General features: G+C 34.7%; 2 protein-coding genes across 4 annotated transcripts; both read left to right on the forward strand.

Annotated features, from left to right (window-relative positions):
- The first annotated feature begins 3,448 nt into the window (after positions 1-3,448).
- On the forward strand, positions 3,449-18,784 carry LOC129265029 (serine/threonine-protein phosphatase 2A regulatory subunit B'' subunit gamma-like). Its single transcript, XM_054903010.2, has 11 exons — positions 3,449-3,602; positions 5,633-5,682; positions 6,346-6,400; positions 7,445-7,557; positions 8,065-8,233; positions 9,218-9,350; positions 10,072-10,203; positions 10,982-11,118; positions 11,964-12,101; positions 12,823-12,950; positions 14,711-18,784. The coding sequence occupies exons 1-11, from the start codon at positions 3,510-3,512 to the stop codon at positions 14,826-14,828; spliced, it is 1,266 nt and encodes a 421-aa protein (XP_054758985.1). The 5' UTR covers positions 3,449-3,509; the 3' UTR covers positions 14,829-18,784.
- A 686-nt stretch (positions 18,785-19,470) lies between these two features.
- Positions 19,471-27,086, forward strand: LOC129265028 (glutathione peroxidase 1-like). Of its 3 annotated transcripts, XM_064101857.1 has the most exons (5): positions 19,606-19,818; positions 20,308-20,409; positions 20,752-20,980; positions 23,396-23,466; positions 24,993-27,086. In XM_064101857.1, the coding sequence occupies exons 3-5, from the start codon at positions 20,753-20,755 to the stop codon at positions 25,270-25,272; spliced, it is 579 nt and encodes a 192-aa protein (XP_063957927.1). In that variant the 5' UTR covers positions 19,606-19,818; positions 20,308-20,409; position 20,752; the 3' UTR covers positions 25,273-27,086. The 3 variants fall into 3 exon arrangements, with proteins under 3 accessions (XP_054758984.2, XP_063957927.1, XP_054758983.2); XM_054903009.2 differs by lacking the exon at positions 20,308-20,409 and having other exon boundaries at positions 19,471-19,818; XM_054903008.2 differs by lacking the exons at positions 19,606-19,818; positions 20,308-20,409 and having other exon boundaries at positions 20,578-20,980.
- Positions 27,087-27,444: the final 358 nt, after the last annotated feature.

Genomic DNA, 27,444 nt, shown 5'->3' on the forward strand with positions numbered 1-27,444 from the left:
CCGCATCAATTTTATTCATATTTACTATTATTATGGCTGCTGAAAAGCTAAAAAAATACACAAAATTGGCGAGCGATTTGCTCTCATGTGCTCTCGGATCTCTTGCACCTTCCTAAAACAATTGCAAAGTCCGATGTCGCCAATGAACTGCAATAAAGAAAAAAATTCTGATTTGGTTTTTTATTGGTAATTTGAAGATACAATCATAAATTAGCGAGAAAGTAAAGTTTGCAAACTCTGAAAAAATCACAGATTTCTTCATTTTTATTGCATTTTCGGGGACCCCGCTTCCTGAATGTGAACAAATCTGTCGCGTGCTTTGGAAATATGGTGCAGAAAAATCAATTTTAATGACGTAATTTGTATTTCAGGGTTTTTTTTTTGTGAGTGATAGCGCCTGTACCCGGGCCTGTACTTCGATGTGTGTTGCGGTGATTGCCCGGGGGGGGGGGGGGCACTTACATTGACGAGTGGATAACAAAAAAAACACGTAAAAAGGATGTCTTTTTCAAGATGGGGCATGTTACGTAAGTAATGTAATAAGGGTGTCAAAAACACTAAAATAATGAAAAAAGGGTATCTATTTTCGCTAGAAAAGCTACGTGTTTAGGGTAAAATTTGCGAGGGTGTAAAAAATTAAGACTGAAATGTTTTATAAAGGATGTACTTTTTGCCCCAAGAGTCAACACTACGTGTTTAGAGTACGATTTGCGCGAGATGTGGGAGGTGGGCCGGGCTGTACTAAACCCAATGATGTGGGTAAAGGTAAAGCCGACGACCGACGTAACAATAAAAATATCGCTGTACTTGTTTAGGGGGCCAATTCAGGGAGTATCATTTTGTTTCCAATACTTGTTAAAGGACAAGTCCAACCCAACAGAAAGATGATTTGAATAGAAAAAGAAAATTCAAACAAGCAGAACACTGAAAATTTCATCAAAATTGGATGTAAAATAAGAAAGTTATGACATTTTAAAGTTTCGTTAAATTTCACAAAACAGAACATATGCACATCCTGGTCAGTATGCAAATGATGACATCACCCACTCACTATTTCTTTTGTATTTTATTATATGAAATATCCTAATTTTCTCCTCATTGTCATGGGAAACAAAGTTTCATTCCCCCCTGAACATGTGGAATTCGATTGTTTTTCTTCAGTTAGATGCACATCTTTTTAATTATTGCAAAAAAATGCTCAGAATGTGTTATCTTCATTTCTTGTTGAAATGTCCAAAAGTTTTAGCTTGTGATTCATGCTCGAAACAACTCCCAAGGATGCCCTTTTAACAGTTAATTGACCAAAAAACGAGTTATACAACATCAGTTTTGAAATTTTGTCCAAACCGCTCGTTACACTCTCGCGAAAAATAAAGCCTAACTATATATCTTACCATAATCAGAAATCACTTTAAAAAGGCTTTGCTCTACTTTACTCTACTTTGCTCCGCCGCCCTTCTTTTTGCCTCCCCATCCTCATTACAATTGAACAGCAATGGAGTTTCTCTCCCCCCCCCCCCTCCACCATGCTTACCCTTCCGGTCTTCCTAACTTCACCACCGATTATTTCATTTTTTTGATTAACGAACCTTCGGAACAACAAATCTTATTTCGTTTTCGGATTATCAAACCTTCTGAATAAGGAACCTTATTTTGTTTTGGACTAACAAACCTTCAGGATAACAAACCTTATTTCGTCTTCGGACTAACGAACCTTCGTATTAAATAACGAACCTTATTTCGTTTTCGACTGACGAACCTTCAGAATTACGAACCTTCGGAATAACGCCACAAATGTTCAGATTAACGTTTTCGGATTAAAGAAAATCGAGGTAATAGGCAATTTACATGTTTCGGAATTACGAAGTGTAACCGCCTTTTTTATCAAAAAGTGACACAGGCTGTCACTGGTGTTTTAGAGCGAGTATTTATCGCCGATGGTTCAGGTAGGTGTAGCGGTAGTGAAGTGTAGTGGAGCCTATATATGCACCCACCCACGGGTGCATTACATGCCGCTGTGCACAGGAAAATTGTAGACATGGCGCATGCAACACTTGCACTTAGATTTTTACAAGAATAACAATATTCTACGAAACTTACCGAATGATATGAATCAAATTTTTGCTAATCCTAAAATACTACATTTAAGCGCTGATTTCTCTTCTCGTTGATGAACTGAGGAGTTAACTCGCATTTCCCGAATTTTACCTCTAAAGAGGGTGCTCAATTCATATTCATAACAAAGACACTACAAAGGAAAGACTAGGCACTAAAATTATTTTACACGTAAATCGATGCAAAGCATTACGTGAAGTCGGCAAATTGTCCACTATAGACTTTGGTCGAATGTTTGTTGACAAATGAATGGTAGCTCGCACTGCTGGCTTCGTTCAAGGCACGTATAATTTTCTATTGTTTTGTTTTATGTGTAATTACTTTTAGTGTTTTCCAAAAAGTTTTATTGTCAGTAATCCGGCCCAAAGCGCCGAAGGGCCAGATGAGCTTGTGGCGTGGCGTCCGTCGTCTGTCCACAATTTCAAAATGCTTCTTCTTGGTCATTTCAAGTCCGATTTCAATTCTGTTTGCTTTTTTTTATAGCACTAGGTTGGGGATTCAAAACTTTTACAAAGAATTTTGAAACTCATTAAATATGCTAATTTATGCACATTTTTCAAAATTCACAAAAAATGCTTCTTTATTTGTTTTCCGATTTTAATTTTTATGCTTCCTTCTGGTAGAGCTTCATGAGTTTCACTAAACTTCTACACAGAATTTTGAAGAGAAAAAATTTTATGCTAAAATTGCAAAATCGATTTATGCGTATTTTTCCAAATTCACATAAAATACTTCTTCTTTATTTGCCAATTTTTTTCTTCTTCCGTCTGGTAGAGCTTCATAGGTTCACCAAACTTCTACACAGAATTTTGAGTAGAAAGTTATTTATGTTAAGTTATGCAAAATTTATTCATAAATCCTAGAAAATGCCTCTTTTATTTGTTGACTGATTTGATTTTTTTTCTTCCATCTGGTAGAGCTGCATGAGGTTCACCAAACTTGTACACAGTATTTTGAAATTTCGACCAGAAAATTACTTACGCTAATTTTTGCAAAATTTATTCATAATCACAAATGTCTGCTTCTTATTTATTTGTTGACATTTTATTTAAATTTTTTTTTGTTCCATCAGTGAGCTACATGAGGTTCACCAAGGTTCTACACAGAATTTAGAAATTTTGACTAGAAAATTATTTATGCTTATTTATACGAATTTTTTTCTTCATAAATTAGAAAAATTGCTTCTTTTTTGTAATTTCTTCATCAATTTCAATTCTGTTTCCTCAATTTATGTCACCAATATAATTCTCTACAGTGTCAACTTGGCTGAAATTAAAAATTGTGTTAAATTTCTTTGCGAGATGCTGGATGAGCTCCACATCATTAATGTGCTAGTTTCACTCTTTCTTTGAATATGTTCAGGTAAAACAGAAGGAGACAAAAAGGCAGAAGAAATGGAGATGTTCACAAAACTTTACACTGAAATGAAAGGTCCAGATAAAAAGCAAGACAAGACTCTCAGTGCCATTCCCAGATTTTATTTCAAAGTAAGTAATTATTCAGAGAATTTTTTTTGTCAGTAGGGCCAAGATTAGATGGTGGATTCAGGTCAACAGTTTTTATTTCAAGTCTTGTTAAAAATCACTGTATTAATCAAAATCCTTTTTGTTCATTTCGAAAGTTGCACTGTTATATCAGAGGGTGTTCCTGATTTATATTCCTTTATCTTGGCCTTTGTGACATCTTTGATACTCTATAATGTGATTCATATTGCAGCTTCAAAAAACAGAATTAAGCTATACAATTTGTATGTGTCAAGTTTAAGATTTTTGCCTTGCCTAAACAAAGTTTGGCAGAGACCTAGGAATCCCCTTTCCTGTTAGTCTGATGGTCTGTTACATAAATGTTAAAGTTTTTGTTTAACTTGCTATCATTTCTTTATTATCTCGCCCACCAGAGGTGAAGGCGAGACTAAGGGATCCAAATGTCGTCCGTCATCCGTCCGTCACAAACCTAATGACACAAAACTCCACAACCGTAAGTCGCTTTTCAACCAAACTTGGATGGTAGATGGACTTGGGGGACCTGCATGTTATGCTGCAGTCGGAGGTCACATGGTAAGATCAAAGGTCATTTTCAGGTCAACGTTAAAGTTTACATGCAAGACTCCACATGTGAAGTTTACATGTGAAGTTTACATGTGAAGTTTACATGTGAAGCGTGTAAGGTCACATGGTAAGGTCAAAGGTCATTTTCAGGTCACGTTAAAGTTTACAAGTTTACATGTGGAGTTTACATGTGGTTTACATGTGGAGTTTACATGTGGAGCGTTGTGGCCCAGTGGATTAGTCTTCGGACTTTGAAACAGAGGGTCGTGGGTTCGAATCCCAGCCATAGCGTAATTTCCTTCGGCAAGAAACTTATCCACATTGTGCTGCACTCGACCCAGGTGAGGTAAATGGGTACCCGGCAGGATTAATTCCTTGAATGCTTGAGCGCCTAGGCAGCCCAGCTAAAGCCGGGGTAATAATAGCAGGGCCCGCTGGGAGAACAGTTTTCGGAACTGAAGCAGCTACCCTGGGTAAATATACCGCTATTATTATTATTATTATTATTACAAGCAAGACTCTCTTATGACACCTAACTCCGCAACCGTAAGTCACTTTTCAACCAAACTTGGATAGTAGATGGACTTGGGGGACCTGCATGTGATGCTGCAGTCAGAGGTCACATAGTAAGGTCAAAGGTCATTTTCAGGTCAACGTTAAAGTTTACATGCAAGACTCTCTTATGACACCTAACTCCGCAACCATAGGTCACTTGTCAACCAAACTTGGATGGTAGATGGACTTGGGGGACCTGCATGTTATGCTGCAGTCAAAGGTCACATGGTTAGGTCAAAGGTAATTTTCAGGTCAATGTTAAAGTTTACATGCAAGACTCTCTTATGACACCTAACTCTGCAACCGTAAGTCGCTTTTCAACCAAACTTGGATGGTAGATGGACTTTGGGGACCTGCATGTTATGCTGCAGTCGGAGATCACATGGTTAGGTCAAAGGTCATTTTCAGGTCAACTTTAAAGTTTACATGCAAGACTCTTATGACACCTAACTCCGCAACCGTAAATCACTTTTCAACCAAACTTGGATGGAAGATGTACTTAGGCGACCTGCATGTTATGCTGCAGTCGGAGATCACATGGTAAGGTCAAAGGTCATTTTCAGGTCAACATTAAGTTTACGTACAAGGCTCTTAGGACAAGAGTTATTCTCTCCCAGTCATTTCACAATGAAGTTTCGATACAATTCTGTTGCGTGCCCTCGCAAATCACGATATTTCTGGTTATTTTCATAAGGCGCGAGACACAAAATCGCTTTTGCCTTGTTTCTGCATCTGATTGATGTCTCAATTAGTCTACTTTAATTCCATGATTGTAGACTTTGCAACTTCTATTGTATTTTCTCTTTATTAAAGTAAGATTGGAACTAGTACTGTACAATAATAGTTCTAAGCTGATTGTTTTGGGGTGCTCTGTGTACTTTGATTGTGAATTCATGTTGTTTTATTTGATATAGTTACCAGGTGAAGATGATGTACTGCTTCAAAAATTAAGAGAGGAATCCAGGTAAGATATTTTTTTGTGAATGCAGGTAAAAAGCATCAAGAATGCACATAATTTGTGAAAAGTACACACCACCAATGTTTATTATCATTTCTTTATTGTGCGGTGTTCTCTTTTCCTCTCTTTATGCCGCCACCAACCATAGATGGTTTGTGAGGCAATTTATGTTTTGGGGGTCATCACTCTGTTTATTTGCCCTGTTTTTATTTTGATAAAAGAGTGATCTTCTGCTTAGCCCATGTAAGGAGAGATGTTATTTGGGGGTCATGAGGTCAAAGGTCACAGTGGTCATTATATACATTGAAACATTTTGTTCTCCAATAACTGGAGAACTGACTGAGAGATCAACTTCAAGCTAACAAATAACAGATATGAAAATATAGAAACTCTCTTGAACATTATATTATTAGATCATGTGTGAGAGGGGAACAAGTAGATCTTCAGTTGAGACTTGAATTCAGCAAATAAAAAAAAAAGGAAGAAAATATTAGTGCAATTGCAATTACAATCCAGTTGTGAAGTGAGAGTTATACTTGGTTTTAAGTTAAATGCAGTATATGTATTTAAGATCTGGTAATAGTTGTAGCCTGCGGATGTAGACTGCGTGAAGTAAAAATTGAATAATTCATGTACATGTATGTTTTTCTATTGGTTGATCTTATTTAGAGCCGTTTTTTTGCAAAGGAGGAGTAGAGAGCTACTAGATAATGAAGAGCTGCAGGTATATCATTGTTTTGTTTTGTTTATTGAATATTTTGATAAATATACAACACCCCTTACCCTTTCCTCTTCAACCAAGTATGAATACCCACATAACACTGCATCAAAGTCAATAGAAAGGTAATAATGTGAAAAGACATTTAAAGGCCAATTCATTCTCAGTGAGCAAGTTGATTTGAATGGTAAAACCAATAAAAATCAAACAAGCATAATACTGAAAATTTCATAGTAATCCAATGTTGAATAAAAAAAGTTATGACATTGTAATTTTTTTGTTAAATTCATAAAATGTGTTAACTGCATGTACAATGCATATTATATGTAAATGAGATAGATAGTCCATGATCTCACACATTCACCTTTTTTTTCATTAAATGAAGTACCAAATTTTTCATTTTTTAGACTCAACAGTACAAAAGCTCTTGACTGAATCGGTATAAGTTCAGAATATGTCAATGATTATTGAAATGTTCATGGAGCAGTCACACTATGTTCTACATTTTATTTCATATTCCATACATTAATCATCATAAGCTTCCTCATTTGCATATGACCCATGCTGTGTAGATAATTACTGACTGTGTGAAATTAAGTAAAATGTTAAATGTCATAACTTCTTGTTTTACTTCGAATTTGATGAAGATTTCAATTTTATATTTGTTTTCTCTCCAAATCAAATGGTTGAGATAGTTTAAGCAGATAGGTTTTATAACTATTGGAAAAGGTGTGATTGTGAACACATTACGTGATTAAGTTGATATGACTCATTGTGAATGTATAATGACAAACTGAATAATCATTTTATAGGTGTTGACCAAACTTTAGTACTTACAGTGTGCAATGATTTCAAGACATCATGAATGATTATTCCTGTCAAACGACAGAAGGCCTTCCATATTTGTTGAAAATAATTACAAATGTCATTTAGCTCATTCTCTTTATTCATTATTCAAACACTTTGACATTGTGTTCAATTATGTAAGAATTAATTTTAGTTCTCACAAGTAATGTTTGTCTATTATGGTATATTACAATTTGATTACAGAATTTGTGGTTTTTGCTTGACAAACACCATACACCACCTGTAGTCGGTGAAGATCAGATGATAAACTATGATGACTTTCTTAAAGTTGCTACAGAAGCAGGGGAAAAGTGCAAGTAAGGATAATTACAGTTGCCATGATATTTTACAGTGGCCTCCAGATAACGATATACTTTATCCATGGCATTCATTTACTCATTTGTGACATTTTGCCTGATTGATGGCATTAGTGATCTTACGAATTGTGTCGTGGGAATTTCATTATCGTAAAATAATTTGCATTTTGATATGAAATATATGCATTCCTTGATATTCAAATACTGCACATGCATGTTTGATTTAATACATTCATGTAAAAGTAGATAATATCTAGGGGAAAATTACACAGGGGCTCTGAAATAGTGCCCCAGAAAATTCCCATTGACTACAATGTTAGATCATATCCAATGATACAGAATTAGGCAGTGCATTGGGAAAAATAGCCCCTGGAAGTTTTTTTTTGCCTGATAATACCTTTAAAAAAAGTCAAGAATTCCAATATTTTTTCTTCTACTCCCTTTCCCCCTTCCCCTATCTCTGTCCTTTCCTCTATCTATCTGTCTCTCTGTCTTTGTATATCTTAGACCATTCTTTACAGCAACCATCTTTGCTAAGCTGCTTCAGAATGACCCCTATGGTAGAATCTCAATCATGCACTTCTTCAACTATGTAATGCGTAAGGTGTGGCTTCATCAAACTAGGATTGGTCTGAGTCTCTATGATGTTGCTGGGCAAGGATTTCTCAAGGAAGCTGTAAGTTTGTTTACCCGACTCTGTTTTTTCCCTGAATACATGTAGTTAGATATGCATCATCTTGTCCAAACTGTCCAGTTATTTGGTTTTTATAATAAAATCATTAACAAAAGTAAAATTGATAGTGCATAAATTCACTGAAAAGGGTTGCTGGGGATGCTCCTTTAATACTCAGAAAGGCTTGTTTAGAAAATGGCTTGACAAAGCGCAGCAATATTTTTGTGTACAAAATAAGTTTGGTTTGGAGCTTGTAGTGTGGGGGCTAACAACTTTTTTATTTTTTGCAAGGCAACCAAAAACTCTATACCAATCAAATCAAATTCTTTACAAAAATTATTGTAAATAAAACAAATATGTGCAAAACAATGTGTCCAGAGTTGCAAAAACAAAATGTGGAAGTCATTCAATATAAACATGAAATGATAATGGAATTGTAAAATATGAGATGATTTATGACAAAAAGAAATTATAATGACCTCTTTTAATTTTCAGAACCTTGATAGAATTAAACATTATAGAAGATACTTGCGCTACCATATTTTGTCACAATTCCATCTCAGTCTAGTTTGAAAAGCTGATGTAGGGATTTTTAGTTTGTTGCAATTCATATTTTATTTCATTCATCATTCATTCCATTTCAAATGGTACATTAACAATTCATATGAAATAATACTGGATCAGATAAAGAATATTGAATAAAGATGTCTTTACTTACATATGTAATAAACAACTGATTGTGAACAAAAATCTATAAAAATTACATAGAAGAGGCAACTGGTCTGAAAGGGGGGGGGGATAACATTAAAAAACAAAGAGAAATTAAAATCAGTCTCTTGTTCATTGAACTTTTGATACTCAAAATACTGGTTCATTTTCCAGCATGCTTTGCTAATTCACCTTTTGCTTTCGCAATGTTACAGGGATCAGTAACTTGAGATTCAAGGTTATTAATCAAAACTTTTTAATGATATGATATATATACAGGATCTTGAGAACTACATTCTTGAGCTGATACCAACCCTACCTCAACTTGATGGATTGGAGAAATCCTTCTACTCATTCTATGTATGTACAGCTGTCAGAAAATTCTTCTTCTTTCTTGACCCAATGAGGACAGGTAAGAATACCTCAGTATAACCTGATTAATGTACACTAACTCCGGGAATTATATAAATAATAATAATAATAGTAGTCAGTTCTTGTAGAGTGCATATCACATACCATTTACGGTGACACAACAATTGCCCCTATGACATTTGCTCCGGTCTTGATATCTCAGAGGGCATAGGGTTAGAGTTAGGATTGTTATAGAGTTTTTTGTTCAGAATAATGTAAAAATAATGATTAGGGTTTATTTAGTGATGGAGGTTGGATTTTATGTTCGGCTTGACGTGCAGATTTTCCATCAGAGCAATTGTCGCCGGAGCAAATGTCATGGAACCACCATTTAGTGTCTCCTTGGGCTTCCAAAAGGACTTGGATTTTATTACCCTTGTTTGAGCCCGGCAGACCTTTTCTGATGGTTATATTATTGGCTTGTTCAGTTTATAATGGCCACTTACAGGATGACAGCCCTGAAGTATTGTAATGTAAAAGCTACTAATTCATATGTGAATCAGAACAGCTCCATTCATTTAAAGAAATAAACATTTGTAGCCATCATATATTGATACTAAATTCTTTCATATACACAGTTATCATTGTCCTCATCTTCAAATTGTAACTTCCCTTTTCTCTGTACACTATATTGACCGTTAAATTGTTTACTTATACTACATATGATTTCTAGATGTAAATTCTGTCACTTTCATTGTGTTTGTTTTTTCTTTTACTTTCAGGCAAGATCCGTATTCAAGATATCCTTGCTTGTAGCTTTTTGGATGATCTTCTTGAACTAAGAGATGAAGAGTTACCAAAAGATGCCCAGGAATCGAATTGGTTTTCAGCTCCTTCAGCACTTAGAGTGTATGGTGTGTAGTACTAATAGAGCTTGATTTTTTCTATATAGTGAGCAGCTAATGCTCTTAATGTATTCTTCTACTTTTCCTTTACTTGTGAATATTTAGAATGAGAATATTGGTACTCTTCATATCATTTCATATCTATAATCCCCTCGCCATCATGTAAGTGAAATATTTTTAGAAAGGTCTTTTTTTCCATCAGAGAATGGTCTCATTATCAGGGTGAATTGTCTGATTTGTGTAACAAATGTAATCTAAGGCAACTATTTCAGTATCTCGTAAAAGTTATGGCTATAAGTTCTTACAATCTATTTGTTTAGAAGAAGGTTAGCTTTCATCCAATCCTGTTTTGGACTCTCTCAACCCAAGTGATCAGTCATACTTTTCCCTTGTGCTGCCTGCTGTCTTGCAATAATAAGACCAAAGATAGATGACAAGTAAATATCCACATTCCCTGTTTTTCATTTCATCATCCCTAACCAATTTAAGTTTCTCGGGAGCGTTTCATGAAAGGACTTGTCAGATGTTTTATCCGACAAGACCTGTTTTATATGACAGTTACTATGGTGACAGTGCCTCTCAGCCAATCATTATCAAGGAAAGTTGTCAGATCTGATAACTTGTCAGATGAAAATGTTGATGAAATGCTCCCCTTGAGTATGCATTAAGTTTATAGGAAGCATGAGTTTCTCGCTATTTTTACACTTGCAGTCCTCATATTGATAGCTTCTTAATTGTTTGACACATCTAAGTTATCATCTGCTTGTACTTGTAAATTACACCCTAGGTCAATATTTGAATCTGGATAAGGACCACAATGGTATGCTGAGTAAAGCAGAGTTAGCTAGGTATGGAACAGGAACATTGACAGAGGTCTTCCTTGATAGAGTCTTCCAGGAATGCCTTACGTATGATGGAGAAATGGTGAGTTGTACTTTACAAACCGGGAGAGCGTTCCATGAAAGGGGAAGTCTATCCCGTACATCAATTTGGGTCAAATAAAAGCATACAAATTGAGGAAGCATCTTAGTGAAAGTCGGGGGAAACATCCGTGGAAGAATACCAGTGATAGAGTTCTTGAATTTATATTTTAGATTTAATTTTATCATGTCACATATGAGCATTTCACAGATGTAATTATATGCTTCAAAAATAAATACTAGTATATATATATATATATATATATTTTATCATCGTGAATGATTACTATATGGCAGTGCATGGAATTCCTTCTGCATGAAAAATTTGGCAAAAATTGCATGTGATGTCACAAAATCATATCTTTATAATTTCTCAACTCTTATTCCTTAATGAATTTTTGCCAAATCTTGTTTAATCTATTCCTCTGATATATCTGCTTGTATTGAAACCAACTTGATGTCAGGATATACTTTACCTTGAATCATCCTGTCAATGATTATCATTGACAAAGTTGTTCTCAGCCAATCAGATGCAAGAATATAAGTAAATTAAATCTGTTCACTTAATGAAATCCTAACAATGTGTTTCTTTAGTCATAGGATAGAAATAAGCCTTACCATGTGGTCTAAATTTACATACGGCAGTTATTCAATATCCTTTGTTGTGTAATGATTGTTCTGTGATGGGACAGATTTTCCACCCAATATTTTGGTTCATTGTGCTGCATTCCTTAATGTTCAACAGATGCTGATTTTATAAGATGTGGTAAGTGTGTTATCTGTTGTTTGAAATTATGTTGTTGGTAATGATTACTAATAAACATGAAGTATTGTTTGGTTTTATTTCAGGACTACAAGACATACTTGGATTTTGTTCTTGCAATGGAGAATAGGAAGGAGCCTCAAGCTCAGCAGTATTTCTTCAGATTACTGGATGTGCAGAGCAGGGCTTATCTTAATGTCTTCTCTCTCAATTTCTTCTTCCGGGTAAGTACATACAACTTTTCAAAACATTTTATGTATGTTATCCTCTTTAATTTTATGTAGCCTATAGAATGTTACTTGAGAATCAATTATTCTATTATTTCTTTTGCAAGAAATCTGACTAGTTTCTATGGTTTGTGCTGTCTTTGGTAATATGCTCGAGTGTTTTTTCTGAGCTGTACATGCATATACCGGTAATTCTTTCTTTGATGATCTGTGAGGGTTTGTTTGAAGGTGTTATTAATACCTGGTATCGTGAAAAGATTTACAGTTCACTGTTAGTGTTACTCCTAAACAAAATTATAGGTTTTCAAAACATAGTGGGAAGAATTAAAAAGGGTATTATAGAGGGAGAATAAAATATTTTTTCTTGAAATTTGATAAAGTCCTTGGGCTTGATCCAGAAAGAGGGTATGATTATGGTAACTTTGTCATAATGGCAACTACCATTGTAACAGGGCGCAACAAGCCAATCAAAGTAAAGTTAAGTATGGTGGTCATGATGGCAAAATTACTATCAACCAAAGTCTAAACGAAACTGCCACTGGACTACATTATGAACCTAATGAGATGCAAAAAGGTGGGAAACACTAAATCAGATGAATAGCAAAGATTCAATTGTCATGTTTATTCATATTTTATGTGCATGGAAATAGGGAGTATTCATTTCATACAAGATTATTTACAATATTATTTTTAATCTTTATTTTGTCTCCTTTATTAGGCAATCCAAGAACAGATGAGATCACATGGTCAGGAGCCTGTATCGTTTGCTGATGTTAAAGATGAGATATTTGACATGGTAAAACCAGCTGATCCACTTCATATTACATTACAAGATCTCATCAACAGGTATGTCTCAAATTTATCAATTTAACATTGAGAACTGTTATGAATATTATACCAAAAACACAAAAAATTCCATCTTGGTAATGTTGCATAACAATTAATAGTATAGTAGCTTTACATCCAATGATAACTTTCATGTTCATGATCAATTATCTGTCAAAATCAAAGATTCATTGGAAATTACCATTGGATAGTAAAGTTTCTATAATAGTAATTTTTTTATGCAGTGGGATGCTGATTAGATAATTATATTATCTTCAAAATGCTTACATTTTCAAAATAATCACTTCATCCTAATATAGTGAGAGTAATGTTATAAAATACCACACAAGGTAGACTAGAAAACTATTATCCATACCTAAGTATGAAATATGTTTCTGTATTATGGTAAGGAATCTTACATGAAATGTCCATACAGTAGATTCAAATAGATCAAAGTATGTTACAGAGGTTATACCTAACAATGACCCATTTTTTGTCTCACCTGCATAGCAGAGTGAGACTATAGGCGCCGCTTTTCCGACGGCGACGGCGACGGCGGCGGCGGCGTCAACACCAAATCTTAACCTGAGGTTAAGTTTTTGAAATGACAGCATAACTTAGAAAGTATATGGACCTAGTTCATGAAACTTGGCCATAAGGTTAATCAAGTATTACTGAACATCCTGCCTGAGTTTCATGTCACATGACCAAGGTCAAAGGTCATTTAGGGTCAATGAACTTAGACCATGTTGGGGGAATCAACATCAAAATCTTAACCTAAGGTTAAGTTTTTGAAATGTCATCATAACTTAGAAAATATATGGACCTAGTTCATGAAACTTATACATAAGGTTAATCAAGTATCACTGAACATCCTGCATGAGTTTCACATCACATGACCAAGGTCAAAGGTCATTTAGGGTCAATGAACTTTGGCCGAATTGGGGGTATCTGTTGAATTACCATCATAACTTTGAAAGTTTATGGATCTGATTCATGAAACTTGGACATAATAGTAATCAAGTATTACTGAACATCCTGTGCAAGTTTCAGGTCACATGATCAAGGTCAAAGGTCATTTAGGGTCAATGAACTTTGGCCAAATTAGGGTATTTGTTGAATTACAGCCATAAATTTGAAAGTGTGTTGGTCTAGTTCATAAAACTTGGACATAATAGTAATCAAGTATCACTGAACATCCTGTGCGAGTTTCAGGTCACATGATCAAGGTCAAAGGTCATGTAAGGTCAAAGAACTTTGGCCACGTTGGAGGTATTTGTTGAATTGCCATCATATCTCTATAAGTGTATTGGTCTAGTTCATAAAACGTGGAAATAAGAGTAACCAAGTATCACTGAACATCTTGTGTGAGTTATAGTAGTTTTCAAAATCAGCACTGCTGCTATATTGAATCGCGTGATGCAGGTGAGACGGCCAGAGGCATTCCACTTGTTTAATATCAACCATTCTACTTTTCAATTTCAAAATTAGTTTATATATGCATATAAGAAGAAAAATGATTTGAATTATTTTGTGTTTTAGAAATATGATGCGGCCATCATGCAGGGCCCAAGTTTGTTGTTGTTTTTTGTTATGATGAAATATATTCCTCCTACCTTAAACATATGAATGGCTAAATGAATAGACTCATCTGATTGTACAGTAGAGCGGAAAGGGGCATTAAAAAGGTTGTTTATTGTAAGCTCTCTCTTGTCTAAATAAATAATGTGCTTATTGGACACCAGTAACATCTGTAATTTGTATTTTTATTTTGTTAACAGCAATCATGGTGAGACAGTAATCAGTATCCTGATAGATCTAAATGGATTCTGGACTTATGAAAACAGAGAGGTTCTCATGGCTGAAAATAACTCACAAGATGATGATCACGATATCTGAACAGGACATACAATGTTTTTCTTAAAGATGAATACTGATGGAATTGAATGGATTCTGAACTTATGAAAACAAAGAGGTTCTCATGGCTGAAAATAATTCACAAGATGATGATCATGATATCTAGATGGACATTTGTTTTAAAGATGGACACTGATGGAATTGAATGGATTCTTGTACAACGAGAACAGGATTAGAACTGCCCGCCATGTGATGAATTCTCTTTTACCGGCTCAATCCACGTCCATACCAAAATTCATCAGGGTTTAAGACAGAATGTGTGGTTAGTTATAGAAATATTGAGTTTACCATCATCATTGGTAGGGGAAGATTAGATTTTCAATCCAAAATGTACCTCTATACTGATTTACGTCAGTTATTACTCAGCTGTTGATATTTTTACAATGCTTCATGGTCAAAGATGTCAATGGACAAATTGAAATATTTGTCAGTTCTTGCCATTCAGGGCACTGTTAACTTTGTATCGTCTTTACTTTTAAGAATGTGATCACAATACAGTCTGTATGTATCTTGAACGAAGAAGGTAACTGTTCTTTCAGTCCCTGGATGTACCTTGTTACAACTTTTTGACTTAAACAAATGGAATTGAAGCTTTGATATATAGTACAAGTCTGTGTATGTATTAGTTTAATATCTGAGCCCTTCATAACAAAAAGTTGTGTTCTTATCCTGAGGGTGCACCTTTATATGCCAGATCTAAATCATGAATAAATATTTTTTAAAGTGAAATGAGTCATGAAAATGTCTGTTCTTGTCAACATTGGATTATACAGCACCCAGAGATTTCAAATACAGGGGCCTTACATGTGCATTGGCCAGCAGGGACAATGTTAAGTGTATCACAGGTGACATAATAGTGGACTGGATACTTCCTTGATTTTCTGATTTGAATATGTTAATCATTTATGTTATACAAGGTCAATGCTCTTTTAAGCCTTGCTCAGATATGATACGGCAAAGCTTAGCAACATTTTTCATCGTGTTCAAACATGGGAGACACAACACACCTCATCCATGCAAATGTATTAAACATTTTGTCCAACGTTGTGCTGAAAAATTCTTAATAGTAATTCTTTCATAGTGATTGCATGACTTGTGTTAAATGATGTTAAGAGTTTATCTTCACAATTCTGGACAAATTATTTTGGCATTTTGTTTTTTCACAAAGAATTTGATTGATTAATAATTTTCTGTCACCTTGCAAAAAAACAAACTTATATTGCATGTGCTTCATTTCATTTAATTGACTTCATTCATGACAGATGTTGCTGAGGTTTGCTGCTGAACTTTATGCTGAATTGAATGAGCCCTTATACTTACAGTAATTTTACATGGTATTGCCATGGTGCTGTCATGAATTGAGCATTGCTTTGATATAAACAATATAATGGGATCTTTAAGAACTATTTTGAAATGTGCAATGTGTGCATTGTACAATTCTATAAACATGTGAATAACAATGACCCATAATGTGTAAAATGACAATACATTCTTATTCCTATATATTGTTTTTAAGTGGAATTAGGTTTTTGTTGAGAAGAGGAAATGAATGAACATCAAAGTTTGAATTAATAGTTCCAATCGATGGCCAATTATATTTTATAACATATTTTTGTCTTACTATAATGAACATTAGAGTATCTATACCTATTAGAATTTTCTACCCTATACAATTATGTAAAGATACATTGAAAATACTGAATTTATGTACTTGTAAACTTCATTACATATTTCACAACTAAAAATGAGGTGCCAGAATGATTAGTTATTCTTATTTCAATGTCAAATCAAAATAAAATTGATATGTTATTCAGATATCAATGTTCTCTTTTTTGAGGTTAGTCAAACTTGCTATTATTTATCTATCATTTTTTTTTTTTTTATTATTGCTTAAATATTGATAGGATTAAACAAGATATTGGTTTTTTTTACTGAATGCTGACTGTAATACACCTAATGCAACATTTCCATCAAAGTCAATTCCTTAAAGGTCAAGTCCACCCCAGAAAGATGTTGATAAAAATCAAACTAGCAAAACGCTGAAAATTTCATTAAAATCGGATGTAAAATAAGAAAGTTATGACACTTTAAAGTTTTGCTTATTTTTCACAAAACAGCGATATGTATAATGTTATGTAGTATGTATGTAACTTCCTGTTATCCTTTCAGTCATTCACCTTCACTTGTTTACCAACTCCCCCAATGTCATCTAAGAATCCCCAAACCCCCAAGACCATTTAACTCATAAACCTTGACCATAAAAAGACCAACCCTCAGTGACGTCAGCTAACTTCATGGAAGAAGTATGACTCACACTCCAGCCCCAGTCACTTGCACAGAGCATCACCACACCCCTTATACCAGAGAAAGTTTGATAGACAGTTACCTGTAGACCAATCAGATCAAGTTTAGATCACTCCCACCTTAAATTGTTACACCCCAAAACTCATGATATAAATAAGACTTCGTGATATTTAGAGATAGAGAATACCAACGATAGAAAACTAGACCCACACTAATCCTGACTGACTGACTTCAAGACTTAGATGTCCATCTAGTATTAATTTAACTGCACTTCGAATCTCAACCTGATACTTCTAAATTATTTTATATTCATCGTCTCCTGATATACTCTGAATCTTCATGTACTTCGAACTGTAGCTGAATGTTGATGATTAAATACCTAGTGATTTGAACTGTATAACTTTCTCCAAAGTTTCCTTATTACGCTTCCCTTCAATAATCACCGATCCCATCCCAACATAACATGGTGGAGAACCCGGCTCTATAATTAAGAAAGACTAAAACCATGGAGATCTTCGAGAAAAAGGCTGAGAATAGCTCTTCTCATTACGCTTCCCTAACTTATAATTACCGATCCCAACACGACAATAACTCAAATGAGAAAGTTGATGATGTCCCTCACTCACTATTCATTTTGTTTTTTATTGTTTGAATTATACAATATTTCATTTTTTATTGATTTGACAATGAGGACCAACTTGACTGAATCATCTAGGATTAAACAATGCTCATTCCACATGTTCAGGGAGGAATTCATCGTTGTTTCACTTGACAAAGAGGAGAAAAATAGAATATTCCCTATTTCATATAATAAAATACAAAAGAAATAGTGAGTGGATGATGTCATCAGTTTCCTCATTTGCATACCCACCAGGATGTGCATATAACTATTTTGTGAAATTAAGCAAAACTTTAAAATGTCATAACTTTCTTATTTCACATCCGATTTTGATGAAATTTGCAGTGTTATGTTTGTTGGATTTTTCTCTTTATTCAAATCAACTTTATGTTGGGGTGGACTTGACCTTTAATTTTTTATACTGTGCATAACAGCAATTTTGAACCCGTATTTTCAGTTCTTCTATAGTCAACTGCATTCCGAATTGAACTCTAGATATTTTTTATTATTTAATTTCATTCAATCTCAACACCAATTTCAAACTTGGCTCGTGTTTGCATATTTGACTGAGGATGAGGATGATCTGATTAGATTGTGGGGTTTCAAGTTCAAGGGCCAAAGGACATTAGTTCTTTCATGCAATAGCCAATTAACCAAGAGAAGGGACATCTTCAAACTTGCTTGTGCATATATGGGAGTGAAGATACTCTGACTAGATTTGGAGGGTCATGAGTTCAGAGGTCATTGTTTTAACAGTTTAGAAGTACACTGTGTGATATATTTCTGATCAAGCAGTGACAGTGGCATACATTTTGGTCTGTGCAGTTGAGAATCTATCTAGTTTTCTTTGGTTTTTGCTTCAATATGAATTTTTAAAACGTCTATCAGGACTGTATAAAATGTGTATATATTATGTACATTATTAAATTATTTATTTTTCATTAAAGTGAATGAATACCTGAATGCAATTTTAGTGTTTTGGATAGAAAAGTTTAATAAAGTTTTTCTAGAATTATCTGGATTTGTTTTGTATTTTGTGGTGTGTTTTTTAAATTAATTTTGTTTTATGTTTTGCTCATTATTTTTAATGAGTCAAACTTATATTGTTGACAGTTCTGAGAGAGAGAGAGAAAATTGAACTGTGTGACTAAAAATACTGCTAGACGTTGAGAGAGGAGAGGTCATGATAGAGACTATAAATAGGTGCAGCCTAGTAACATTCCATTAAGGATGAAAGGACAATGGATTTATTAAAGTGGATATTAATAGAGACAGTATAGCACAGTAGATTTAGTGTAATAATGAAGGAACTTATTAATAATTAGACTTAGACATACAATTAATGGTATGAGTGGTATATTGTAACCAAGGTGAAACAGAAATAACTGATACAACTGGAACAAGGAAAAGAAGTATAAGAAAGTAAGAGGGAGAAGGTACATGTATGGTAACCCCAGATTTTTTTTTAGAATATCAAATAGAAAATCATAGAAAACAAAAGTGACATATCTTCATATGTACTAACAATTTACCATATGCTAGAATATATTTCTTCCCCCCCCCCAAACCACTAATCTTTTTCAAAGGGAAGTGCCAGAAAGCAATCGTCAATTTCTTCCATAACGATGTTTGTACAAGCAGCCCTTGTCAGATCACATCTAACCTCCCGTTTCATAATATCAGTGAAGCCATGTAATGCCTATAGCTGAGATAGAGTAATTCCAACCACTCCTTTTCTATCTCTTTGTCTATCTGTCTGTCCGTTTCTCGTACTTATGTTGCACTGCAATATCAAACTCGCAGAATTGCAAGAACTCATTCCAATACTGCAGCGTCCAACAAAATTTTAGCAAGATTTGAATAGGGATTTCATCAACAATCTTCGGAAGGAAGCTTAGTTATTTCCGTCTTTTCTCTCTTATCACATACAAAACGTAATCAAACGCATGTCAGACAATCAAAGCTATCAAGTATTCTTACATTGCACATCTGTTCACGCCTACATTGACATAAGAAATCACACAAAGCTAATAACCTCACAAGGAAAAGGTAAGTCACATTCGTCCATTTTACATCATTTACATATTTTTTCAAGCCCATACCGGCCTATACACAATTGTCTGATCTTGTTTTAAATAGAAATATACAAAACAACGGGGAAATTTGATCGGAGCTTGAAACTAAGTGTGGGCACCAATTAGTACTTACATTTCAGGAAATAAGAGTTTGATTTATATATATTTTCCATGAAATTTTGAGAATATTACGTTCGCATGCACATGTTATTCTAACCCCTCTCCCTCGATATTTGTTACTCTTTTTGTAAATATCATCGAATGAACATTTATACAGAAAGAGAGTGTCTGTATAGTCACGTTGAAAAGTAAGATTTCTTAATCATATGCTATACGTCCAATATGGATTTAAACATCCTAACAGACAGATTTACCAAAAATCGGATTTGAAATAAAATATAACATTTATTTCAGAGTTATATAACACATGGCGCTGATATTCACCATTGCTTCCTTCGTTTAGTCCATCCATGATCTCTTGAAGAATATAAACGGGGCAAATTCCAACTTGATCGAAACAAAGCCAATCATAGGATCATAGTCCTGTTAGGAAGCCTGTTCTTTGGTGAGTAACTCAATGGTGTCCTTTTCCGTACCTTTTAATGTTAATCAATGACAAAGTTTCATTTAGCTGGTAATTCAACCAGTCCCTTCCCCTTTATAAATGAACATTCGCCCCGGCCCCTTCCCAAACTTAGTCAAACGAGGACTGAGAAAGGTGGGCGGTGCCCTTGCTTGATTGCGCAACAACACCGCACGTGTTCGCAAACATATACATAGCGGCCATCATAGTTCTCAGTTTACAATCGTTCGCGAGTTTGCTATAAAGTGCTGGTTCGCCTGGTCGTTGTTCTTAACTAACTACCGTCATGAAATCCTTAATAACTTCTTTCAATTTAATCCGTAGGATGTCTTCATTGGGCAATCAAACCATGTATGGCTTCACTGTAACATCTCTTGATGGGAAACAGAAACAATTGTCTGATTACCAGGGAAAGGCATGCATGATCATCAATGTTGCATCTCTTTGAGGCACGACCACGCGCGACTACCATCAGCTCAATGAGCTGGCGGGAAAGTACGGGTCGCGCGGCTTTGAGGTTCTGGCGTTCCCCTGTAACCAGTTCGGGCATCAGGTAAATTTATTTTCTCAGTGTTAATTTTTGACTCTGGACTTCTCTAACTTCAGCTCACATGTTAAGAAACTAATTTTTTAATCATTTATTCCCCATTTATCAGCTCAATACAGATGGAAAGGTTTGGGCCATGGCCCCCAAAAGTTCTAAAACCAAGAACAAAAAAGAAAAGGAAACGATAGTGTAACTGTAAGATCTATTATTTTCAGAATGTGTCAAATCTATAGATTCTCATGAAAGGGGTGATAATTTGTCTTCTCGCTCGCTTTGCTTGCTCAGGACTGATATTAAGCAACATTTTGCCACATGCACTAATCTGACTATTATTTTTACAGTGGCTTACACTACAGACAAAGAAAAAAAGAGCGAATGGTACAAAATATATTATTTTCTGAATAATGTCAAAATCTAACATAAAATTGAATTTTTGTAATAAAAATGTCAAAGTTTTTGCTCGATACGCCAATCTGGCCCCCTCAAAATTTTTGCCTCATGATGCCACTGCCTGCATGTTCATACCATAATGTATGACCTGGAAATTGTTTGGCTCTTGCCCCCCTCCCCTTCCCTGGCCACTGACCCCTGTACACATACATGCGATATTACAAGCTAACCTATTTCCTTTGAAATATTTAAGCTAGCCAGTGTAATCGATCAATGGAAAAGATTCATAACTGACTGCAAATATTACAGACCATCTACAAAGGAATACATATGGGCAATTCCATAAAATATGTACATCCGACCCTTATCTGTATGTGGTACCTTTATAAAATAATCTGTCTCTGAATACTTGTTCTTTTGACAAGGGACCATGACTTGGTCAGTTTATGAAGTGAAGTAAGACTTGAGAAAATTGGGGGTCTGACGTACAAAAAGGTTGATCATTTTATGGAAATATATATATATATGTATATATACATATATATATATATATATATATATATATATATATAATATTTTGGGGGGAGGGTGTTTTAAAGTTTTGACTTTATGGGAGAAATACAGATCATAGAAGAGAAATACGGCAATATTTCCTCAAAACTAAAAATTACATATGACTGTTTATTTGTTGACATCTTGTATTATCAATTTATTCATGATGATATATACAAAATGCAGGTGCCAACAACTACTCATTTTTCGATTGAATTGAATTCATTGGAAGGGTCATGGTGTAGTGGTTCAATTAGTCACTTAACTCCTATGGTATGCAATCAAAAGATAATAAACCTCAGAAATTTTCTATGGTTTCAAATTAATTGAATGTCAGTTTAAATAGGACTGCATTTACCCACACCAATAAAAGAAAAAGGAAGATAGCAATTGAAAACTGTGTAAGGAAGAATGTTAGATGAAGAGAGGGACACAGAGAGAGAGAGGGGGGGGGTGAAGGAGGGGGAGGACCTTTAGGGATAGGGAGAGTGAGGGGCAGGATAAGGTAGGAAGAAAGAAGATGTTAATTGTACTATACAAAGTTGAAAGTTCAGGGAAGGGCTTGAGCTTACTATTTCATTGTTTTATGTTGTATTCATTCCCCTTTCGTCATCATTAACACCATTATTGTCATTATGGTTATCAGAAGCGTACGCAGGATTTTTGAAAGGGGGGTTTTCGAGTTGAATGAAAATTTGACAAGCAAAAAAAAAGCCCCCCCCCAAAAAAAAAAAAAAAATTTCATGAAATATCTGAGGGGGGGGTTGAACCCCTGTAAACCCCCCCCTGCGTACACTTATCAAGTGGCAACGCCATGTGCTGTTTGTGTTTACAATATGAATAATATATTGTAAAGCATTAAAATGTGAAAGCTAGAGAAAATGTTCAACAGTTATCAATGATCAGCATAATATTAAGCTCCTCAACTCCTAAATCAAGGGTTGAGGGTTCGAATCCCACCCTGTGCTTATGTCCTTTGGCAAGGCACTTATCCACATTTGTGACTCTCCACCCAGTTGTTAAATGGGTATCCCGGTAGGATGTGAACGTCAATGTGATTAGATTGGCACAAGTGCACCGATAAACGGTTGCCTGGCAAAGAGAGTCCCCAGGGAGTGGAGATGTTTGACTTTATGTGTGGAACAGTGATGGATCCTATGACTGGGGTAATAATAATTACAATTTAAAGTGCTTAGAAAGCAATGTATGAAGCGCTATATAAATGAAACTATTGTTATTATTATCATTATTTGGCAATTGCCAATATTCAGAAAAAAATTGCAAAATGATTCAAAATTTACAACATGTACATATATTGTAATAGTTTTAGGAAAAAATGTTAAAATGTAATTTTGATTAATTCTTTTCAGGAAATATTGCTTCTATCTCTTTTGCACGTTCCTATAAAGAAAGCCAAAATGGTATATATTTATTCTCAATAATTCTACCACTTAAATCATTTATATTGTTCTGTTCCAGGAGAATTGTAAGAATGAAGAGATTCTGAACTTGCTGAAATACGTCAGACCAGGACAGGGTTATGAACCACAGTGAGTATTGTTTTGGCAAATTCTGCTAACAAGGTTAATGGATAAATAATATGGCAGTCTTCCCTTTGACTTATTAAGTCAGTCTATCAATCTCTTCTCTACGGAGCCTTTTAAGTGCCATCGACTTGATGACTTGGCGAGATACTTAAAGGAGAATGAAACCCTTGAAACCAGCTGAATCCATATAAAAGAGAAAAATCAAAGAAACATATTGTTGAAAGTTTGAGGAAGATTGAATGAATAATAAGAAAGTTATGAGCATTTGAATATTGAGATCACTAATGCCATGTAGATCCTCCCATTGGCAATGCGACCAAGATCTGTGATGTCACACACGTACAACTCCCTCATTACTTTAGTACTTATTTCACTTATATTCTCACTTTTATAGAGTCTATCACAAGGTGAGGTGTTCTCTTTATGAGAGGACAAGTACAGAGGTTTCACAACATTATATCATTGATGAATCGTTTGTCATATGATTAGAATGAGCAAAAAGAGATGTTTTGGGGTATATTTTCAGTGTCCAAAACTGGACAACTCTCCCCTTTTGGACACTGAAAATGTACCCCAAAACATCTCTTTTTGCTCATTCTAATCATATGACAAACGATTCATCATTGATATAATGTTGTGAAACCTCTGTACTTGTCCTCTCATATAAAGAGAACACCTCACCTTGTGATAGACTCTATATAAAAGTGAGAATATAAGTGAAAAAAGTACTAAAGTAATGAGGGAGTTGTACGTGTGTGACATCACAGATCTTGGTTGCATTGCCAATGGGAGGATCTACATGGCATTAGTGATCTCAATTTTCAAATGCTCATAACTTTCTTATTATTCATTCAATCTTCGTCAAACTTTCAACAATATGTTTCTTTGATTTTTCTCTTTGATATGGATTCAGCTGGTTTCAAGGGTTTCATTCTCCTTTAATCTTGCCATGTCGACATAATAACCTTATTATGTCGACATGGCGAGATACATTATCTCGCCAAGTTGACTTATAAAAAGTTATATGTCAACTTGGCGAGATATTTGGACTCTCGCCGGGCCTTGGACACTTCATATCTTGCCATGTCGACATATAATGTTTTATGAGTCGACTTGGGTAAGATAAAATATCTAGCTATGTTGACATATAACTTTTTATAAGTCAACTTGGCGAGATAACGTATCTCGCCATGTTGACATAATAAGGTTATTATGTCGACATGGCAAGATAAAGTATCTCGCCAAGTCGTCAAGTCGATACTTACTAACACTGCGTGCATAAACTTGTATAGGCCTACTGCTTTGTTTTGGTCTGCTATTGTTTTTTTTAAACTAAATATGAAGTAAGAATATTTTACAGCAGGTATATTACACCATGCATCTTTTGTAATATGATATTGTATTAGAATAGACAACAGTTGTGTTTATAATCCTAAATGATATATTTCAAATTTGTATTCTATATTCTTTTGTTTCCTTTGTGCATGCACAGCATAATCACATTTTTTTTTTTTTTTTTGCATTAACAGATTTCCAATATTCTCCAAAGTAACGGTCAATGGTAAGGACAGCCATCCTCTCTTCACCTTCCTCAAAACCAGCCTCCCTTTCCCTAGTGACCTGGCAGCAGGGGCGGGATCAGTCCTCATGAATGACCCTAAGGGAATCATCTGGAGTCCTGTTAGACGTTATGATATCAGCTGGAACTTTGAGAAGTTCTTGATTAACAAAGATGGAGTACCAGTTGCAAGGTACAGTCCCAAACTGCCCCCTGCAGACATGGCTGGAGATATTGAGAAGCTCTTGTAGGCTGTGGCATATGCTGCAAAAAAATTATGTTCAATGTTATTTCAAAACAAATCTTTCCATGATTTGAATTATTTCAAAACAAAATCTTTCCATGATTTGAAATAATTTAATGGCTTTCTATCAAATGGAAAAAACAAATTTTAGTCATTGACTTTGAAAATAACACTCGCACATTGAATTATCTTTGAAAAAAGCTCGATATTGACAAAGAAACTAAATCTTTAAGTTGTATCACTGTGTATGACATGGGAATTATATTTCCATTTCAGATTTTCTGTTGATTTATTAATTTGAGTTTATTTACACAATTTAATACTTTGTTGATTTTTTTCTTAATAAAAATCAGGAACTCTGTTGTTGGGCATTAAATGAGTATTAATGTTTAAAATATATTGCCTTACATTGTTTACCTCTTGTTGTACATAGGCAGAAGGTAGACCTTCATTAGCATTGTTTTTTCAGTTTCAATATTCTTTATTAAACTTTCTTCTTGGACATTCATGAACATTTACCTGTTAGAAAATAAAGTCAAGACAATCATGCATTTTGTATGTAATTCAGCATGAAATAGCCCCCCCCCCACCCCCGTTGGGGAAATAATTGGTTAACCCACTCATATGATTATGTGCTATATTCAATGTATAATTGATGCCAGCTTAGCCAATCCTATAATGTGATCCCATATCTGATTATATGTAAAGCATTAATTCATCAATCAGTATTTTGTGTGTGATTTTAACCTTGACAATGTTATCAACTAGGATAACCTGTAACACTTCCATTGATTATTATTTATTCTTCACAATAGTATTTATTTGTATTTGCACTTGACAGCTTTTATTTTCTGTGTTGTCTTTTTTTCAAAGACCATTTTTCCTTTATGATAGTATTGTTTTTAAATCAAGCCTTGAAGAAATGATATTTGATGTGTTGGAAAACCGATGTACTTTAAGAAAAAAAAGGAAACACTGAAAATAATGGTTTGTTTTTATGTGCTTTGACATTCATTAGTCTTCAGGGTCAGTATGTAGATGTGACATGAGAAGTATTAGTATTGTATGTGCCTTTATTTCATGCTTTCTTTACCTCTTGCAGATGTCTCCCATTGATTTTTATTCTCATCTATGATGGCGTTGTCTTAAACTCTTAATAGAGAGAGTAATGCCGGATGCTTTACAGAATCTAATCAAACGCAATGCAAGAGATAAAGTAAACATTTGAAGATCATTTTACATAGAGAGAAAATATTAAAATAACCACCAAGAAAAGTTTTGATTGCTCAGATTTTCTTTGTCCAATGTCTCAACCACTCCAAATATGGGATCCCTATGTTAATACCTTGATTAATCAGTTTTTCGGGCCACATAATTTCACATATTTTTGTATTGTTTAGGCTTCCACCAACTGAGAGTTTAGAAGGCCAGCATTCACTAACTACTTTTTAAAGCCAAATGGTCAATCATTTTTTTTTTCTTTTTGCTGCTTGTTGTCTTGCAATTGTTGGAGAAAAAAGTGACAATGATTAGGTGTTTAGAGGGTGATACGACATATGCTTTTGTCTGTGGCATTTGCTCCTTAATATCTCAGAGGGAATAGGGTTTTGAGTTAGGATTGTAAGAGAATTTCAGTTCAGAACAATGTAAAGATTAAGATCAGGGTTTATTTAGTTTTGGAAGTTAGGTTTTGTCGGAGCAATTGTCGCCAGAGCTCATGTCATGGAACCATTTAGAGATTATATAGAATATATATATCTGTAAATGGTTCCATGACGTGCTCTGGTGTTGTATATTGTGTTGAAGGCATGTTCAGCTAAAGGAGAATAGGATGGGTTGCTCAGTAGGGGGCCTCTTGTCACTTCAATAGCTCAATGGAGGTAAAATCTTTGTGGGTTGAGGAGCTTAATATTATGCTGATCATTGATAACTGTTGAACATTTTCTCTAGCTTTCACATATTGATGCTTTACAATATATTATTCATATTGTAAACACAAACAGCACATGGCGTTGCCACTTGATAAGTGTACGCAGGGGGGGGGGGAGGTTTACAGGGGTTAACCCTATAGCACCTACAGATTCCTATGCATAATGGCAATTACTCACTGGAGGAAACAATAAAAATGGTAATAAGTAGGCATTGTTCCAAACAAATTGAAATAGTTTTTTATAAATTT

The sequence above is a fragment of the Lytechinus pictus genome, chromosome 7 (genome assembly GCF_037042905.1).
Source record: "Lytechinus pictus isolate F3 Inbred chromosome 7, Lp3.0, whole genome shotgun sequence".
Lineage (NCBI taxonomy): Eukaryota > Metazoa > Echinodermata > Echinoidea > Temnopleuroida > Toxopneustidae > Lytechinus > Lytechinus pictus.

Bases quoted from the DNA above. Each gene is read 5' to 3' on its own strand.
- LOC129265029 (XM_054903010.2), top strand. From the start codon at position 3,510: ATGGAGATGTTCACAAAACTTTACACTGAAATGAAAGGTCCAGATAAA. The intron at 8,234-9,217 runs GTAAGTTTGTTT...ATATATATACAG, and splicing joins AAGGATTTCTCAAGGAAGCT to GATCTTGAGAACTACATTCT. The intron at 9,351-10,071 runs GTAAGAATACCT...TTTTACTTTCAG, and splicing joins TCTTGACCCAATGAGGACAG to GCAAGATCCGTATTCAAGAT.